The 18,921-nt window shown below is 45.9% G+C and overlaps 1 protein-coding gene across 2 annotated transcripts in view; it reads left to right on the forward strand.

Moving 5' to 3' along the window:
- The window catches only part of REEP5 (receptor accessory protein 5), a 54,370-nt gene extending 39,481 nt beyond the window's left edge, over nt 1-14,889 (forward strand). For both annotated transcript variants that reach the window (XM_068271681.1, XM_068271682.1), the window contains exons 3-5: nt 6,052-6,190; nt 9,808-9,976; nt 14,466-14,889. In XM_068271681.1, coding sequence (XP_068127782.1) covers nt 6,052-6,190; nt 9,808-9,976; nt 14,466-14,515 — 358 coding nt within the window. In that variant the 3' untranslated portion in view covers nt 14,516-14,889. The remainder of the gene's footprint in view (nt 1-6,051; nt 6,191-9,807; nt 9,977-14,465) is intronic.
- The last annotated feature ends 4,032 nt before the right edge of the window (nt 14,890-18,921 follow it).

The following is an 18,921-nucleotide window of genomic DNA, read 5'->3' on the forward strand; positions in this document are numbered from 1 at the left end:
AGGGCAGCCATCGCATGTGGAGCTGCAGGGCAGCAAGCGCGCAAATTACATCGGTGCAGGGCAGCCTTCGCATGTGGAGATGCAGAGCAGCAAGCGCGCACATTACATCGGTGCAGGGCAGTCTTCGCATGTTGAGCTGCAGGGCAGCAAGCACCCACACCACATCGGTGCAGGGCAGCCTTCGCATGTGGAGCTGCAGGGCAGCAAGCGCGCACACCACATTGATGCAGGGCAGCCTTCGCATGTGGAGATGCAGAGCAGCAAGCGCGCACATTACATCGGTGCAGGGCAGCCTTCACATGTGGAGGTGCAGGGCGGCCAACGCGCACATCACATCAGTGCAGGACAGCCTTCACATGTGGAGGTGCAGGGCAGCCAGCGCGCACATTACATCAGTGCAGGGCAGCCTTTGCATGTGGAGATGCAGAGCAGCAAGCGCGCACATTACATCGGTGCAGGGCAGCCTTCGCATATGGAGGTGCAGAGCAGCAAGCGCGCACATTACACCGGTGCAGGGCAGCCTTCGCATGTGGAGGTGCAGAGCAGCCAGCGCGCACATCACATCGGTGCAGGGCAGCCTTCGCATGTGGAGGTGCAGAGCAGCAAGCGCGCACATTACATTAGTGCAGGGCAGCCAAGCGCGCACGTCACATCCGTGCAGGGCAGCTTTGCATGTGGAGGTGCAGGGCAGCAAGCGCGCACATCACATAGGAGCAGGGCAGCCAGCACGCACTTTACATCGGTGCAGGGCAGCCTTTGCATGTGGAGGTGCAGGGCTGTCACCATAATAAGAATAATAGACGTTGCAGATTTACAAGTGCCATCAGCCACCCTGTCCCCTCACTGTCCACATATGAACAGACTGGGCAGTTTTCCCTCTGGTTGCAGAGAGTGGGAACGCACCTGTGATCCTGAGATCTATTCAGCACCCCTCAGCCCTGCAGTTTCTGGTGTTTGCAGTACAGCGGCTGTCAGGAAATCCATTTATTGATTTCATTTTTCTCCTCTTAATGTGAACAAACCTGTAACCAATTCATGGCCATATTTTAGATAATGGAACCCAATTTGTGTTTCTATTTATTTTTGTACATGGTTTACGTCTGGCGTACCCAGCCATGGTTATGTATGTCATGTCTATTTAAAGCTGTCAAATTCTATTCAAGCTGACAATCTATCTTGTTGAGTAATGGTTTTAAACTGCTCTAAAGCCAGCCTATTTTTATTACTGTGCACTGATAGTTTTTCTGCATGTCAATAAGGATACACTGCAGAAGCCTATTTTATAAGAAATCTCCCCAGCTGGAATTGTTCTGTATAAAACATTTCTCGTTCCGCTTTGGGTCTCCGATTATGGCAGGAACGAGAAATGTTTTATACAGAACAATTCCAGCTGGGGAGATTTCTTATAAAATAGGCTTCTGCAGTGTATCCTTATTGACATGCAGAAAAACTATCAGTGCACAGTAATAAAAATAGGCTGGCTTTAGAGCAGTTTAAAACCATTACTCAACAAGATAGATTGTCAGCTTGATACAATGTCGTCCACTTTACCTTATTGCCGGTAATAACAGCAAATTGCTGTAATAACATGATTGCAGTTTGCTGTTTAGTAGTCTACTACACCCCTGTAAAAAGCATACAGTAGCTTTGATCACAGTAAACTGTTGGAGTTGAAGAATTATCCTTTAATGCCCTTGTATAGGTTTTAATGTATTTTGTATTTGTGCTGTCACTAGCTGCTATTAAGCTACAGTACAAGACAACACTGGCTAAGTGGCGAACATTCCTGCCCTGCAGCTACGGAGTCGCACTTCCCTACCACATTTTACAAAGTGTCACAATTTTTGGGGGGAAATGGGTTGGCACATAGCTTTTGTTTTCATGGTATCCAAGGTTTCATGTTAAGGTAAACAAAACTCAGTGGTATAGTGAAAAAGAGAGAAAATATCATCATCAATATGTGTCAAGCAGAAATCACACTGTGATACTAAAAGGGTTATGCCACTTAAAGTGTACCTGGGACGAAAGGGTATAAGTGTGGTTTATTTTTATTTTTTTTTGCTTTTGTTTATACATACCTGGGGCCTCCTCCAGCCCCTTCCACGCAGATCGCTCACTCGCCGCCGCTGTCCAAAGCCTCTTGGATGCCCAGGTAAATGCCCCGTTATCTTTGGCTAGTCGGCGTAGGTTCAGTCCACCCGCATAAGCTCCCGCAGTTAGGAGCGTTCTGCGCCTGCACAGATGCAGAACACTCCAGGTGACGGGAGAGTGGCTGGGCGCGCACATGCACAGTATGCCCCGACTGGCCGACAATAACTGGTCAATTAGCAGAGCATCCAGGAGGCTTTGGACGGCGGCGAGGGATCGATCTGTGTGGAGTGGGCTGGAGGAAGCTGCAGGTATGTATAAAACGTTTATACCCTTTTGTTGCAGGTTTACTTTACTTTAACGTGCACGTTAATGATCCAACTTGCTGAAATGTTTGGCATAGAGTTCTGGCCCGCCAACTGAGGGTAAATAAGCCCATTAGACCAGGGTGTCAAACTCAAATGTGAAATGGGCCGAAAGTGGACACTGGGACCAAGTCGCGGGCCAACCTCAAGGTTTATTGGCCACTTCGCACCCTTATAAAGCTCCCTCTTGTCTATGGCCCTCCTCATTCCCCTATACAGTTCCCTGGTGTCTACTTGGCCGTCTCCCTCACCTATATAGTTCCCTGGTGTCGAGAGGCCCCTTCTCTCCCATATACAGCTCACTAATCTCTAGTGGCCCCACTCTCCCCCCCCTATACAGTTCCCCTTGTGTCTGATGGTCCCCCATCCCTAAATGATTCCCTGGTGTCTAGTCATCCCGCTCACAGTTCCTTGGTGTCTAGTGCGTTACCCTCCCCTATATGGCTTCCCTGATGATCTAGGGCTTTACCCCCAGTTTAGCTTCCCTGGTGGTCTAGAGTGGGACAAACAATGCAAAATGGGGCAACCACTTGAGGGTCAAATTTCATGGCTCTGAGGGCCACAGTTTGATATGTATGCATGATTAGACTAAAAGAATTGTTGCGAAATTTGGATTGACCGAATGATTGATAGAACAGTTGTTTATCGACTGCCAGCATTTATGATACCTGATCAGATCAATCGTATGATTGATTGGGAGATTGTATTGTCAATGGGCACTTTTACAGTCAATAGATCATATATCCTAATTCAAATGCAACTTTTAGGCAACTTCCTGGAAAGCATGGCTGCCATTTTTGGGCTGGTGTTAGACACCCAGAATTCTCACTGTCAGTTGTCTTCTTGGTGGAGAAGACTGCAGAAAGCTGAAGGTAACATTTTATTGATGTCTTAACATCCCTGAAGTTGCGCTTTATTTGTAGCGATGTGTTAATTCCATATGGTGGATAGATCTCGAGTCTGTGTGGATTTTGGAATGCATATGTAAACATTTTTGGTAATCCATTCCATCTCAGTAACTGCTGACAGCTTTCCCAGATACGTACTGTGAAGTATATGGAGAGTTCCAAAGGAAAGATCAGGGAAATGCCAGGGTAATTCCACATACAGTATGTCAGTGCAATGCAGGTTGTTTGAATAACAATATTTTTATAGCGCTTTTCTCCCTGGGGACTCAAAGTGCTGTGACCTGCGTTATGCAGTCTCAAAGGCTAGGGAAAAGAGGTGGGTTTTTAGCCTTTTCTTCAAGCTGTCCAGAGAAGGAGCCTCTCGCACTGGCTGTGGACGCGAATTCCATAGAGTAGGGGCTGCATAGGAAAAGGCCCGAGCACCAAATGTTAGGTGTATCCTTGGAATAACCAGATTCATCTTAAGGGGCCCATACACTGGTCTATTTCAGCCATCGATCGATCGATTTGTGGCCGGTTTCGATGGATTTGTTCTATCGGACAGGATGGAAAATCTAGGTCGATCAGCTGCTGGCAGCAGATCGATGGCCGATAGTTGCATTGGATCCAATAATGCTTTAGATAGATTTTCAATGATTTAATTCTGAAATCTATTGGAAATCTGTTCCTAGTGTGTGACACACATCAGATAGATTCCTGGCAGATTCGACCTGACAGCCATCTGACAGAAATCTATCTGAAGGTCAAATCTGCTGCAAATCTATAAGTGTAACCTTTACTGGCAGAGCAGAGGTTGCGTGGAGGGGCATAAAATTCCAATAGATCTGCTATGTATTTGGGTCCCATGTGGTTTAGAGCCTTGAATGCCACCAGCCAGATCTTCTTACCGAATACCTAAACAATACCTAAAGTCCAAAACTTTTACTGTGCACACACTTCTCTCACCAAGGGGCCCTAGTTTCCAGCGTTATGTGACCCTTCCATCTGGCAAGATAACCATGGAGCCAGAGTACTTGGAGCATTGTTACCCCCGCCCCTCCTGCTCAAACGCAAGTGGCCATGGCTCCACCCCAGTCAGCAGTGACCATAGTGAGTCACATGACAGGAAAGGTGCTCCGTGAGGCAGCAGCTGCTTGCTTCCTCAGAAACTGGCCTTACTGGGTTCTATTGGCTAATTTCATGTGTTTCATCATAGATGGGGCATATTAAAGCACTTTTATATACTTCTCTAGAAATGGCATATTTATGTTTCAGTAGCACAGTCTGGGGGGGGGGGGGGGGGGTTCTCTGTACCACTTGCCCTCCTACTATGTGATGTCTTGCTGGGCTCATGGTTTGTCTTTGCTCAAGGATTCCTTCCACAGAAACCTCTGCAGAATCTCCTGTTGGGCCGGCTCTCTGATTAAATGACAGATACTTGAGCTGCTTTGCTGAATTATTTAGCAGGTCAGCACTCACCAGTGGCTTCACAAATGGAGCAAGCTTTCTTTATAGCATGTCTCAGCACTGCTTACACTAGCAGCCAGCTACAGCAAGGTATTCACATATCTGGTTCAAATAGTTATTACAATCTTTACAGGTAGCTACATAGCTCCCAACTGTCCCTTTTTCAGTGGGACAGTCCCTTTTTGGAAGCCCTGTCCCTCTGTCCCTTTTTTCCCTCTCATTTGTCCCTCTTTCAGGACTTTGTCCCTCTTTCTATAGAAATATATATATTTCTATACTAAAAATGTGTTCTGACATGTCCAATATTCCTTCCGATCGTTTTTTGGCTCAATTTCTCATAGAAGTGAATTGGAAAAGAAAAGAAAAACGAGCGGAAGATAAGAGAAGCGAGCGCAGAATCGAGTGGAAATAAACAATCTGGTGGAAAAACGTATCGGGTGTACCCAGCATACTGGTTAAGGGCTCTGCCTCTGACACAGGAGACCAGAGTTCAAATCTTGGCTCTTCCTATTCAGTAAGCCAGCACCTATTCAGTAAAGAGTTCTTGGGTGAGACTCTCTAACACTGCTACTGCCTACTGAGTGTGGCTTCCATGCAACTGCTTTGAGTCTGCCAGGAGAAAAACGCTACACAAATACTGGAATTATTATTATGCAATGGTTTGGCTGTGAAACCCTGGCTGGCTATGTTATAATGTAAGTGTGTAGGATCTGGGACAGACGGGGGATGGGGGAGTATGGATGGGATTTGTTGTATGTTGTTTTCCTTGTGAAAAGTTCAGTAAATCGGGTTGGTCAAAATAAGGCAGCACGGAAGGTAGGCAACTCTCTCCCAGCAAGTCCGGATGCAGAGTACCTTCTCTAATGTGAATCCATGGGATCCGTGTTCTGGCTTCTCTGTAAACTAATTCTGTGTGTTTGCATCAGAGCACCTGCAGTAATAGATCTGTACAGAGAGCAAAGGTACCCAGAGGCTACCCCATATTACATACTGGGGTGAGGTGTGTACCGCATATCCAGTCATGCTGCATTCTATATAGACAAAAATGCATGAATCATGACAGTGCCAGATTTGGAGATGTATTGTTTTTATCTGCCCGTGCTTCATAAACTCAGTCCATGAAGTCATAAATGTTTATAGCCAAGCTTCCTGTTGCAGCGAGAATGCTTGTTCAGGAGCCGGTAGATCAGCACACTGCCAGATAGTCACACATTTAATGATTATCTTTGTATTTTTATTTTTAGGATTAAAGCCATTGAGAGTCCGAATAAAGATGACGACACACAGTGGCTGACATACTGGGTGGTGTATGGGGTGTTCAGCATCATAGAGTTCTTCTCTGACATCTTCTTGTCCTGGTTTCCCTTTTACTACATGATCAAGGTAAGTTGTCTTTTGGGTTGAATGAAGGGCAGTAATTCCAAATGTTTACTGGAGGTGATCACTGCTGTAATGCCTCGCATTATCCCCTTGAGTCCAGATCTAACAAGTGAAGGTCCAGACATGCAATGTAGTTTTCAGACCATAAGACGCACTTATGGTCTAAATGTGCAGTAGTAGTTGCAGCTGTGCTGGATGCATGAGTGGGAATCTGGGACAGCAGTCGCCACGCTGTCACTCAGACAGCTGTCACACTTGTCTTCCTATCTGGTCGTCATAGTATTACATAGATGGGGACTCCACCCCTCATTCGCGATTGTTTGCACAGCAGCAGATATTAGTATGCTTCCCTGGCCACGCCCCCTGGCACCGCCATGCGTTTTGGCCACGTTGATCGGACATCAGTGAACATAGGACATGTCCCCTGAGCAGGATTGGTCACCTACTGCCCTATGTATTGTGGTGCCCTGTGTATGTGTATCGGGAAAATGGGGGAACCCAGAGCGGGCATACCTTAGTGGGTACAGGGAGACCACTGTAAGCATTAAGGCTGTGCAGGGATGTGGAGGAGATTGATGACTCAGAATGGCTGGAGATGGATGGAGTACACCGGCTGGAGAGGTGAGGGATTCCACTGCTCTGTGTAGTGTAGCTGGGAGGCAGCAGGGGTTAGTGCAATGTAGCTGGGGGGCATCGGGAGTTACTGTAGAAGGGGAAAAGGGCTGGAGAGGTTAGTTTCGAGCGGTTAGTGTAATGGGGGGGGGGGCAGCAGAGGTTAACGTAGGGTAGTTAGTGGGGGGGGGGCAGCAGCAGTGGTTAGTGTAGTGTAGCTGGGAGTGCAGCAGGGGTTAGTGTAGTGTATCTGGTGGGGCAGAAGCAGTTAGGCTAGTGTAGAGGGAGGGGCAGCAGGGGTTAAGGTAGTGTAGACGATGGGGCATCATTTAAACAATACCCGTTGTCTGGCAGTCCTGCTGATCATTCTAGCTGCAGTAGTGTCTGAATTACACACCTGAAACAAGCGTGCAGCAAATGCAGTCACTCGAGTCAGCACCTGATCTGCATGCTTGTTCAGGTTCTATGGCAAAAAGTATTGGAAGCAGAGGATCAGCAGAACAGCCAGGCAACTGGTATTGTTTAAAAGGAAATATGCCAGCCTCTATATCCCTCTCACTTCAGTTTCCCTTTTAAACCATGCTTATTTTTTTGGCAGTCCTGCTGATTTTTCATCAGTAGTGTCTGAATCACACACCTGAAACAAGCATGTGGCTAATCTAGTCAGATTATTGTCAGAAACATCTGACCGGCATGCTTGTTCTGGGTCTATGGCTTAAAGGGAACCTTAACTGTGGGGGAAAAAAAAACCTCACCTGGGGCTTTGCCAAGCCTCCTGCAGCTGTCCTGTGCTCGCGCCGGTCCTTCGGTGCCCTCCGGTCTCCCTCCGCGGCTAAGTTCCGTTTTCGGCCGACTGCCAGTCGTCCTCTGGGAAAGCGTCCTCTTCTTCCGCATTCCCTGACGTAAAGCGCGTCATCCGGACGCGCTTTACGCCTGGGTGTGCGTTCCATGGACGCGCTTTACGTCAGGGAATGTGGAAGAAGAGGACGCTTTGCCAGGGGACGACTGGCAGTCGGCCGAAAACGAAACTTAGCCGCGGAGGGAGACCGGAGGGCACCGAAGGACCGGCGCGGGCACAGGACGGCTGCAGGAGGCTTGGCAAAGCCCCAGGTAAGTGAGTTTCTTTTTTCCCCCACAGTTAAGGATCAGCAGGACAGTCAGGCAATGTGCATTGCTTAAAATGAAGTGTGTAAGCCTCCATATTGCTTTTATTTCATGTTCCCTTTTGAGTAAAGAAGCATGGAAGCTGTTGTTAGTGTGTTTGAGCTCCTATATTTCTATCTGTGCCGTCTCCCAGGTTTCCTGGCTGGATTATCATGTAGCGGTTTGTGCTGTAATTGCTCATTCTATAATTTTTTGTCTTCTGGTAGTTGCTGGTGTTTTATACCTGTGTGGGAACCTCCTAAACTTGTGCTCACTCCCACATCCCTTGGTAAATATGTATTTGTAGTAGCTCGTCTGTGTCAGCACTTGGGTGTAACTGGTTTAGCAACTATAATATATTTGTAGAAGTAGGTCTTGGTGTAGGTGGCTTTTTGAGTGGCACCTCTCAAGGAATTTATTGGGAGCATAAATAGTTTTTTTTTTTTTAATAGATCTGTTGTAAGCAGGAAAAATAGGCAGGTGCAATAATTTGATCGACTTTGACTAGGTGAGAGCACCTCTGGGGCATTGCAAATACTATTTCCCTTAGCCAGAATAGCTGTTCCTGATCACCTTGGCCAAAACATTGACGTGACATCATGGTTCCCCTATTGCTAGCCTTTTCTTTAGTGATCCAGATTTCTGTCCACTCCATCATCAAGAGTGCTCGTGTCCACCTGTGCTCGGAAGATAGGCAGCTCCATACTGTGCAAGCACACATGCTCCGTACGGAGCCACACCATCATCGGGAGCGCTCGGGGCCCAAGTGCTCCTGAAGCCTTCTGGGGATCCCCGAAGGTATATTTGACCAGATGGTCAAATACATGCAGTGGGAGTGATAGTGCTGGAACAATTGGACCAGAAGGCTCAACACCTCCCACAGTGTGATGTCAGCACCTAACTGCTGTTTCCAGCTGTGTTGGTGCTGTGTTTTTTTTTTTTTTTTTTTTTTGTTTGTTTTTTTTTTTGTCTGTCAGTAGTAAAGTTGACTACATGCAGGCTTAATGTGGATCAAACAATATGAACAAATTGCATGGCGAAAATCCATATTTTTTTTATCTTTCTTCGGTTTAACTTCTCACTTTGCAATGTATTGGTTTATTTTTACCCCTGTTTCGGCAGCAGAAGGACACAGAGGCAGGTCATTGTGCAGAGAACATGCCTCTGTGTCCTATTAAGATTTAGCAAATCCGCCTCTGGGTTCTCTTTTAAAGTAAAATTCAAGCTGTACAATGATGCCCTTACTGCAGCTTCTGGCTTCTGTAGGGGAAGGGTGGGCACACGTGTACAGAGGTCTGTTTCGGTACTTATCCGTTAGCCAGGCGCATCCGGCAGGTGGCGCGAATTACTATTCCCCCTCCAGGCCGCCATGGATAGTAGGGAAAGATGTAACTCTGGAGGAGTTTTGTCGCCACCTAGAGTATGCGCCCGGCTAACGGATAAGTACCTCTGTTTCATAGGGATCAGTCAGAGGGAAACGCATAAATACCTTGTAAATACCTTCCATTATAGTAATTTTATTATGCTGTATTGCCTGAACATGAAACGTTTATAATCCTCTAACTCACAGTTCTCCAACCCTGTCCTCAAGTCGCACCAACAGTACGTTTTGCAGAAAACCACAAACATGCACAGGTGGGGTAATCAGTGTCTCAGCAGAGCTGATTACCTACCTCTGTGAATTTCCACAAAACATGCACTGTTGGTGAGCCTTGAGGACAGTGTTCGGGAACATTGCTCTAACTAAATTTTTATTTCAAATAATTCTTGCTTTATATGTATTTTTTTCTCTCATTTGGATGACTGTACACAGTAAAGTGTATAGAACTGAGGTGATGGAGAATAACGCTCTGCTCCCATTACAGTGTGGATTCCTGCTGTGGTGCATGGCTCCCAGTCCATCCAATGGTGCTGAGCTGCTCTACAATAAAATCATCCGCCCAATCTTCCTGAGACACGAGGGGCAGATTGACCGTGTGGTGAAGGATCTCAAGGACAAGGCTGCAGAGACTGCTGACACTATTGGAAAGGAAGGTAAGGGATTTGCTTGGCTGCACTCCTCTGTGTTTTGTGGTTAGGTCGCTCTCACCGCAGCCATAGCACTGAGCCCTTCAATATGCGCTGTGTACATATGCTAAGTTCTCCTTCCATACATAAGATCCTCCATGTCTTATCCTATTAGTCTGACCATTGCTGCAGTTCCCACAGGAGGGCTTGTCCTCAGCCCCTTCTGTTCCTTCTCCATAGAGCACAAAGTGGCCACACACCATACAATTATTATTTATTTATTTTTTTTATTTGAGAATTCCCATCCAATTTTCTGACTGATCAGAAGTTTCAATCAGAATCTTTGAGGTACGTATTTTTGAGATTGCTGCAATTTCGGGATAAAAGATCGTAAACTCAGAAGAATAGGTTGGTTAAAAAAAGTGTGAGAAAAATGTACTGAATAGTTGCATACAATTTTTTTCTGGTTGAATACAAGTTCACAATCCATCACACACCACACAATGCTTGATTGCAGGTGGGTGAAGTATTACCCTGTGACCCTGGTGACAGCGACAGTGAGAAAGGTGAATGCACAACAATTGCTGCTCACACAATAGCCTGGGGAATGTTAAAAATGTGTGAAAATAATTACCTAACAGCACAACACTCATAAGTGCACAAAATGGTATGCTAGATTCTCTCTGTTTAGCTTGACTTTGTGTGTAGGTGCCATCTAGTGGTGGCTAGCAGGAATTACATTACATTACCAAAGCACATACAGTATGGTGTCCTTGTCATATTATATACTACGTATTTTTACAGTGGCGACACCATACTGGAGAAAGGACATGAAAATAGCTATTTTTTGGAGGCAGTACACAGAGATGGTCAATGAGATACAAATAAATCTCCTTTGCATGAAACTTTAATTCAGACCGAACAATGTATGGCCACCTTATAGAAGGAAGAAGGATATTTCAGTTAGCCAGGTCAAGTTGTTGGTGGTTACCTGTTATGATGAAGTGGCTGAAAGGGAGTGTGATAATGTTTCCAGCAGGGCTGTGGAGTCGGAGCAATTTTTGGGTACCTGGAGTCGGGGAAAAAATGCACCGACTCCTAATGAATTTAAACTGTAATTAAAATAGAAAATATGATAAAATGTTCCATTTCTCAGATAATAAACAACATAAAAATGTGTATATATACTGTAATAGCTGTGCTTAGTCCACAAAACTGAAATAAACCAATAAAAAAATAGTTACTTGTGCTGCTTCAATAAAGCAGTCCCCGTATTTTTTAAGTCAGATATACATATCTGATTGTGACTGTATATATGATGTGTACACGGGAATCTATGCTGTAAGAATAAAGCCTGCTGTGTAGCCGTGTCACTAATAGAGATGGTCAATAAGAGGTAAATAATTCTGCGCTGATGCTGGTTTATGCAAATTTATGCACTTCCTTTGCTCATGAAATCAGATCATTTGATATATTTGACTACGAATTAAAGGGTATCTGAGATGGATGAAAATAAGTTTTATGCACACCTGTGGCTTCCTCCAGCCCCCTTCAGGCTAATCAGTCCCTCGCTGTCCTCCTCCACCACCTGGATCTTCTGCTATGAGTCCCGGTAATTCAGTCAGTCAGCGCAGTCCAGCCGCGTGCCGCTCCTACAGCCAGGAACATTCTGCACCGGCGCAATAGTGCTGCGCAGGTGTAGTACGCTCCCGGCGGCTGAGTGTGTGCATGCGCATTACGCCCGACTGCCTGGACTCATAGCAGAAGATCCAGGTGGCGGAGGAGGACAGCGAGGGGATTGGCCTGAAGGGGGCTGGAGGAAGCCGCAGGTATGTATAAAACTTTAATTTCATCTGTCTCAGGTTTACTTTGTTACACAGTAGTACTATACTCTACATTTGCACTCTCCACAGAGCTGCAGGGAATACACTGAGAATGTTGTGCACATTGAACACAGAGGTGTAGTCTATCGCCCATAAACCTGCTTCAGATTGTACATGAAGAATGTGTAATAGGAGGAATCCCCTTATGTGTAATAGGAAGAATCCCCTTATTCCCCTGCAGAGTACCTGCACATCACTCTTACATGTACCCACAGTTACATTGCCTAGGGCCTGATAGATGTTCTTTGTTCCCGTCTGTACCTTCTACAAATACTCTTAGGGCCCGTTCACACTGCACGCGTTTCCAGCCGCGTTTTGGAAACGTGTGCAGTAGGCCAACACGCACGACATCGGACAGTGCATAGAGTGCAATGTCTTATGTTCACACTGCATGCGTTCCGGACCTGTGCGGTCCGGGAATGCATGCTGCACGCAGATTTTGACAAAACGCGTGGCTGTCCCATTCACTTTTCAGTGATGGGATCAGCCACGCAACGCACACACATGGCCATCCGCATTTGTGACCTGAACGGGCCCTTACCAAGGACTAGTTTTAGTCTGACTAAAAGTATTAGAGGCAGAAGATCCACCGGATATCCAGGTAACTGGTATTGTTTAAAAGGGAAAAACATATGGCAGCTTCCATATCCCTCTCAAATCAGTTGTCTTTTAAAATTCCTAAGCATTGGCAGTTAAGAGACAAATTTCATGTTCCATACTTTCAATCAACAAGATAGTAATATGCAAAATATAGGAGTCTGAGTCGGTGGAATCCTAACCTGAGGAGTCGGAGTTGGTGGCTTTTTGTACCGACTTAACAGCCCTGGTTTCCAAAGATCAGTCAGAAATCTTACATTTTCAACATACAAGTGGCATTGTGGACCACAAAATATATAAAAGGAAGACAGTGGGTCCAGGGACTGAGCCTTTTGGAACATGCATGAGTGTAAGCGACACACTTTTTGAACGTTTGATTTGATTGGCAAGATTAAAACTAAGATCTTAAAAAGTAACCTGAGAGGTCCAAGCTAAAAGAAAAATCTAAATCCACTTACCTGGGGCTTCCTCCATCCCCTGGCAGCCATCTTGTGCCCTCGCGCAGCTCGGCTCACTGCCAGTGTCCATCGCTGAAGAAGCCGACCTCACCAGGTCAGCTTCTTGTGCGCTCCACGGCGCGGGTCATGTGGTCTAGCCGACGTCATCAGGTCTGTACTGCGCAGGCACAGTGGGATTGGGCACAGTGAAAAGATTATGGAGGATCAGAATCAAAACAAGAGAAATTAATCTACGGAAACTGGACATGAAGAAATTGAAAGAAGCACTAAAGTTTACAGATTATTTGCAAACAAAGAGAGGCTTCCGGCACTGCTGTGGGTTTTAGTTAACTTCAAACACCTCTGCTGTATACAGTGAACAAAGTTGCACAAACCTGGTGGTTAGTGTAGTGGGTGTAGGGTGAAATCAGTGCTCTGTACCCACTGCCCTGCTATTTAGAGTTTAGCCTAATCCCCAATCATTTGTGCCTAATCACAAGTTGTACTTTGATCTCTCCCGTGTGTCACATGACTGTCACGGAAGAGATGACAGATAAGCTCATTTGAAAGCACATGATAATATGTCTGCTCCCATGATTGCAGGAACTAGAATCAGTACAGATGTATTGCAGGATTTGTATCAGCTGTAACAAAGAAATTATTTTTGTTTTTAAAGGTTTTTACTCTGTTGTGTATCTTTTAGAGCAGAGAGGAAGTTCTGAGTTCAGGTCCGCATTAAGCATTTTCAACATAAATCCATAGTGTCGATATAAAAAGACATTATTTTTTTAAGGTCATGCACGTATCGTGACCTTAAGACTGCACTGTGTGTACTCCTGTTAATTATTGCCTGAGGAAGTGGGAATATACCCGTGAAACGCATTGCGAATATACCCTGGAGTGTACCAATAAATCTACTTTGTTTTTTGAATACACCGCTTGTTGTGTCTGCTTACAGGAGGCAAGTCCACCAACTGCCTCCAAAGCATTTTTAAGCTTTTTAACAATTGATTTTATCCTTTTGGCGCCTCTGTTATCCATTACACTAGCCATAGTGTAGATAGTATAGTTAAAAACTCAGCAAGAAGCAAACGGGTAGACGCACGAAAGTGTGTTAAACCTACCCCGCACAAGCATCGGAGGATAAAATTCGAGCGCGCGCTATGCACGGTTCTGGCAGCATAGCGTACTCTTAGGTTATTCCTGATCTTATAACTTCTGCGCGACGTGCTGAAGCACTACCGCAATACTTCCCTAGCATGGCCGCTACTACGTTAATGTAGTAGCGGCCGCGCTAATGAAGTGTTGAGCTACAGCACATCGTGCGGAAGTTAGAAGGATCGGACGTAACTTAAGAGAGCACACTACACTGCCAGGACCGCGCATAGCATGCGTGCGCTGCATTCTGCAATGCATTTGCGCAGTAGAATTACTGCATTTTTGTGCATCTGCCTGAATGTGTGGTGACCTATAGCATTTAATAAGAAAGTATTGTACTGAAACTTTATATTACTAACCTGCTCCTTGTACATTTCAGATTTGTTTTTCTCAGCATTTGGAGAAATAATAATAATAATTTTTTTTAATTTTTTTTTACAGCTAAACGGGCCACTATAAACCTGCTTGGCGATGAGAAGAAGAGCACCTAATAACTGGATTGTGTGAAGGAAGCCTCTCCCTTATATAGGGCAGTACTATGGCCTGTACTCCTCCTCCTCTGACGGGGGGCCTGGAACACATAACTGACCAATCACTGGGCAGCTCTGATTTTCAGGCCTCGCTGCTGCTGAGGGGTATTAATATTGTTGCCTTGGAAACCTGTTTTTTGATATGAAGATCATGTGTTGACGTAATTGTAATATTTTTGCTGTTGTCTTGTAGAGAAGATGAGCAATTTTTATTTAAAAGCCGGCAAGAGTCCAAAGCTTTCAGGAAAGACAGATCAGTGTGGGGAAGGCTTTTAAATGTTACTCTGTCCTGCATTTAATGGGCCTCAATAAATCAGTGACCATGCTGAACTTTACCGGATGTGTGCATTTATTTAGTGTGTATTGCTTGTACCATTTTGTGTGCGTGTGTGTTCTCTGTGTCCTCATATCTCCATAATGCTTGTCTGCCCATCCATTCAGAGGACAGGTTACATTTTTGTCCTATTCACTTCACTGGTCCAACAATAGCCAGATAAATTAATATTTCTTTTTTTTAAGATTTAGTGACTTATTGAAGTGAATGCATCTGAGGCATATTACATAATCACTGGTGATTTATGGGCTCTATTTAATGTGTAAAATCTGCATTTCTCATTCCTTTTTAGTCTCCATTGTACACAGTTCTTTGCCCCATAAAGGAATATACCGTAGCCGCAGAGCCCCGGATAACCAGGACTCCAGGCATCCGGCAGTCTCAACCAGGGCTGTGGAGTCGGAGTCGGGGCAATTTTGGGCACCCGGAGTTGGAGTCGTTGGTTTCATAAACTGGGGAGTTGGGAGTCGGATGATTTTTGTACAAAATGCACAGCCCTGTTAAGTATTAAACTAAGGAGTCGGAGCCATTTTGGGTAGTCTGAGTTGGAGTCGGAGTCGTGGTTTCATAAACCGAGGAGTCGGAGTCGGAAGATTTTTGTACCGACTCCACAGCCCTGGTCTCAACTAACATGTCGGGGGAGAATGGGGGTACTTTTGTGGTTTACAGAGCTTTGCACAGCAGAAACGGCTTACTGAATCTCTGGCACCATTTTTCTACACTTCTTGGAACTCCCAGCTGCTTCCCTGCATGCATACATGGCACTCGGGGCACACCTGACCCACGTTGGGACCCATGCACGCTTTTGGAGCTGTACACGGAGGATGCAGGAAAGCCGCTGGGTGCTGTAGGAAGTGTAGAAGACTGTAAGTCGCTTCTGCTATGCAGGACTCTGCAATGGGGAGGTTAGTGCTATTTTAGGGCCAGTTGCTTGACTCCTCAAGCAACTGGCAGGAACACATATCTAGCATCAGGCAATCTCCGTCTGTGCTTGTATATAAGGGATTTTACTGTATAAGTGTAAATTTGCATAATGTGAATCTTTAAAAGCTTGCCTGTCTCACGCATTACCCCAAACATGGCTGCTGTAAGTTCCAGTTATGTAAAGGCGGCCAATGGTTAACTGCTGGCCTGGCCCACCACCTGATGTGACCAAGCTCCGCCCGCAGTGAAACTGCTTCTGCAATTATGCAATCTGAAAGCGCAGGCAGAAAATGAGCTTACTGGAATATTAGGGATGCAGACACATTTATAAGGCTGGGTTATGAGTAGCCTTATACTTACTGTACACTTGAATATAAACTACAGAAGCAGCCTATTCAGTAGGCTGTGATTTCCCCATCCAAATCCATGTGGCTAATCGCTCTGTACTGCCCCTAGTGGGAGCGAGCCCTGAAACTTAACCAGTTGCCGGTTAGCCCTGTTGATGATTCTGGTTAGTAGAGTATGAATCGCACACCTGAAACAAGCATGCAGCTAATCTAGTCAGACTTCAGTCAGAGCACCTGATCAGCATGCAAAGGATCAGCAGGACATCCAGGCAATTTGCATTGTTTAAAAGGAAATATGTCAGCCTCCATATCCCTCTCAATTTAGGTGTGCTTTATGCAAAGAGGATAAGTGGCTAAAATAGTCACCGTCCAGTCCAATGTTCCTCCTCTTTCAGTCCATTGCCTGTCCATTGTGTGTTCTCTCTGCTGCTGTTGCGTTCTGGCCTCAATCTGGATCTGGCATTCTATTGCCAATGTGATAACAGTGCAGATGTGCTGATGGTATGCAGCCCGAACAGAAAGCTCCCCACTCTTTCTGCTGACAGCAGTTGTAAGTGTTATTGAACCTTTAGCATAATTACAGTATCCTGTTCACAATCCGAGTCACCAGGGAAACCATGCTGGTCCCCCTTATATAAATGTTATAAAAGAGGGGCGGTCAGGTATTCAAAAGTGGAGAGCAAAAATGCACCAATTTCTTTTCAGATTGCAGTGTCTGTATACGTAAGCCCATATATATGTAATTTATGTCCGGCTTGTCCTGATCTTCAGGTAGTCTGGCCACACAGTCAGTATAATCCGCTGTGTGACTGCATCTCTCACCCCTCATGCAGTGTAGCAGCACTGCCTGGGTTAAATAGTCATTATTGTTTATATTGTCCTGGAGTTGTTTCTTTGTTAGAGAAGCCGGTGCATACATATTAGCTAGTTGACGAAGTGTAATTGCTTTGTTCCCTGCAGAAAAACACTAGCAGCTGACTCAATGACAGCTGCTATTGGCGCTGAGGAGGGAACATCATCAGGAGAGCTAGTGCTGGGCATCCATGAGTTTAATTCTAGGCAGAGGAGAGGATAGGTCGGTGCTAGGCAGAGGAGAGGCTAGGTTAGTGCTAGGCAGAGGAGAGGATAGGTTAGTGGAGAGGATAGTGTTGGGCAGAGGAGAGGCTAGGTTAGTGCTGGGCGGAGAAGAGGCTAGGTTAGTGCTGGGCGGAGAAGAGGCTAGGTTAGTGCTGGGCAGAGGAGAGGCTAGGTTAGTGCTGGGCAGAGGAGAGGCTAGGTTGGTGCTGGGCAGAGGAGAGGCTAGGTTGGTGCTGGGCAGAGGAGAGGCTAGGTTGGTACTGGGCAGAGGAGAGGCTAGGTTGGTGCTGGGCAGAGGAGAGGCTAGGTTGCTGCTGGGCAGAGGATAGGTCAGTGCTAGGCAGAGGAGAGGCTAGGTTAGTGGAGAAGATCGTGCTGGGCAGAGGAGAGGCTAGGTTGGTGCTGGGCAGAGGAGAGGCTAGGTTGGTGCTGGGCAGAGGAGAGGCTAGGTTGGTGCTGGGCAGAGGAGAGGCTAGGTTGGTGCTGGGCAGAGGAGAGGCTAGGTTAGTGCTGGGCAGAGGAGAGGCTAGGTTAGTGGAGATGATAGTGCTAGGGAGAGGAGAGGCTGGGTTAGTGCTAGGCAGAGGCTAGGTCAGTGCTGGGCAGAGGAGAGGCTAGGTTAGTGCTGGGCAGAGGAGAGGCTAGGTTAGTGGAGATGATGGTGCTAGGGAGAGGAGAGGCTGGGTTAGTGCTAGGCAGAGGAGAGGCTGGGTTAGTGCTAGGCAGAGGAGAGGCTGGGTTAGTGCTAGGCAGAGGAGAGGATAGTGCTAGGCAGAGGAGAGGGGAAGGTCCGTGTTGGGCTGGTTCATATTGGCACAAACCTTGGACCAAAGCAGTTGCGCTTGGTTAACGGGCTAATCCATATGCACTGAAAAGCCATATAACAAATTACAAGACTGTATTTGGTAAGTAATAAACACAGCAGCACAGATCGACAAATTAGAAATTGTTTTGCAATTGATCTGACTACTGAAAACTAGCTGCTGTATGACTTGGAGCTGCCACATCGGCCCTCAGCACAGCATTATGCTAGGGATGGGCTGGAACAAGGCCCTGCTCTCTTTGCAGCTTTTACATAATATATGACCTATAAATAAACAATATCAGCTGCCACAGTGACGCCATTATTTGAGCAAAAGCTAAACATCAGCATTTTATCGCTGCAGGCAGATGCATCTAATGTTTCTGTTCAGGTACAGAAAATGATAGAACACTTCTTTACATACAAAATAATGGTTGTGTGCTCTCATCACTGCTCACCCACATGCTGCCCCTCTTGGAACAGACATAGCACACTGATGGAGAAAAGAAGCTCCTGCCCATGTGCTTCATTACAGGCATTGTGTTACCGATATGAACTGTTATATGCAGAAGTTGTAATGCATGTGAATTGCATGTTTTGGGGAACTTTAGTGGGGGTCAGGGCTGAGTGTAAGTTAGGTTGCAGTTATAGCATATAGTTCGATTTTAAAACTGTATAGCAAAACTTTGTTTTGGGTAGTATTTTATAATGATATGAGCCCCTTTCACGTCTGTTGTGTTCAGAGTTCTCATCTGAAAAAAAAAAAAAGCACAAGGTGCCAATGGTGGACCTGCTAATTCTCGTATTCTATGGCAAATGTCATGGTGCCAGTGCCACTAGAAGACATCTGCCCTCAAGCCATGAAATTGGTTTCTGCTTGGTA

The sequence above is a fragment of the Hyperolius riggenbachi genome, chromosome 1 (genome assembly GCF_040937935.1).
Source record: "Hyperolius riggenbachi isolate aHypRig1 chromosome 1, aHypRig1.pri, whole genome shotgun sequence".
In the NCBI taxonomy this organism is placed as follows: domain Eukaryota; kingdom Metazoa; phylum Chordata; class Amphibia; order Anura; family Hyperoliidae; genus Hyperolius; species Hyperolius riggenbachi.